A 1,196-nucleotide genomic window follows, 5' to 3' on the forward strand; every position below is an offset into this window, starting at 1 on the left:
ACTCAATCGAGTTTCTGCTAATCATTAATAATATACAGTTCAATTGCCATGACCATGACAAGGATAATCACAGGAACTGAAAAAAAATGCAAATCTTACAGGCATTGCAGAACTTACTGAAAAGAATCTTGTCAATGCTCTCATTGACCACATACTCATAAACAAGCAGCTTCTCTGCACCGTGCACGCAGTACCCGAGTAAATTCACTACATTTCTGTGTTGCACACGTGCCAACAATTTCGCCTCATTCTGAAACTCTTTCTTTCCCTGACCTGAGCTGTTAGATAACTTCTTGACAGCTATTTCTCTACCATCATCTAATTTTCCCTATAAAATTCCAGATACCCATTATACAAAATCAAGTTTTTTATTCAGAATTTTCACATAATTTCATCAATTCATGAGTTCTTACACCTACCCAATTCATAAGAAGTCAAACCTTCTAATTTTTTTCTTTGATTAGGAAAAATTCAAAAGCCCACAAGTTTACGGCTTACCTTGTATACAGGACCAAAGCCTCCTTCCCCAAGCTTTTGCGTATGATGAAATTTTTTGGTTGCTGCAACAAGGATCTCGAAAGGAAACTGCTTTTGTTCTTGTGCTGCAATTTTCTCCAAATCCTCTACGTTTTCTCCTTTTTAATTGAACGATCAGTAACATCCCGTAATGCCAATAAAAAAGCAAAACACAAGCAAATTAAAGATAAGATCAAGAAACAGGAGGGATAATGCACATAATTGAGAATTGTATGAACAAGAATCTTACCTTGAGTCGGCCAAAATTTGAATATTTTGATGATTTTTTTTATGAAGCCTTTGGATTTACTTTTGGATTTAGTCATGGTAAATCCATCAAGAAATTACTTGATCAAAAAATCCTGAATCTGATGTATGTAATTCTCTTCTTTCTCTTTGAATTTTATGGATAGTTCAATTTTGAGATACTTAATACGCGTCGAATTTATCCCTTGGCTGCCAAAACGGCGTGTTGACTACCCGTTCGAATAGCAAAATTCATATTAGATTCTTGTTCCTGTGTAGAATATTACTATATTATATGCTGAATATTTTGAGGCCTTTGTAATAGTCAACGGAAAAGGGGTCTCTTTTAGATATTTTGCCCCTTATTAGTTTAAATAAAAAATCAATTTTCAGCCAACTCTGATAAAAATTAATTGAATAGGTGAATAAAAAGT

General features: G+C 34.0%; 1 protein-coding gene across 1 annotated transcript; it reads right to left on the reverse strand.

The window, feature by feature from the left end:
- Positions 1 to 52: 52 nt before the first annotated feature.
- Positions 53 to 1,028, reverse strand: LOC111384267 (cysteine-rich receptor-like protein kinase 19). The gene is made up of 3 exons (XM_023008529.1): positions 767 to 1,028; positions 499 to 635; positions 53 to 328 (listed from the first exon to the last, which is right to left on the reverse strand). Exons 1-3 carry the CDS (start codon positions 840 to 842, stop codon positions 68 to 70), a joined length of 474 nt encoding a protein of 157 aa, XP_022864297.1. The 5' UTR covers positions 843 to 1,028; the 3' UTR covers positions 53 to 67.
- Between the last annotated feature and the right edge of the window lie 168 nt (positions 1,029 to 1,196).

Source organism: Olea europaea, unplaced genomic scaffold, assembly GCF_002742605.1.
Source record: "Olea europaea var. sylvestris unplaced genomic scaffold, O_europaea_v1 scaffold2880, whole genome shotgun sequence".
Classification (NCBI taxonomy): domain Eukaryota; kingdom Viridiplantae; phylum Streptophyta; class Magnoliopsida; order Lamiales; family Oleaceae; genus Olea; species Olea europaea.

Bases quoted from the DNA above. Each gene is read 5' to 3' on its own strand.
- LOC111384267 (XM_023008529.1), bottom strand. From the start codon at position 842: ATGACTAAATCCAAAAGTAAATCCAAAGGCTTCATAAAAAAAATCATC. The intron at 636-766 runs GTAAGATTCTTG...TCAATTAAAAAG, and splicing joins CAAATTTTGGCCGACTCAAG to GAGAAAACGTAGAGGATTTG. The intron at 329-498 runs GTAAGCCGTAAA...GGAATTTTATAG, and splicing joins GCTTTGGTCCTGTATACAAG to GGAAAATTAGATGATGGTAG.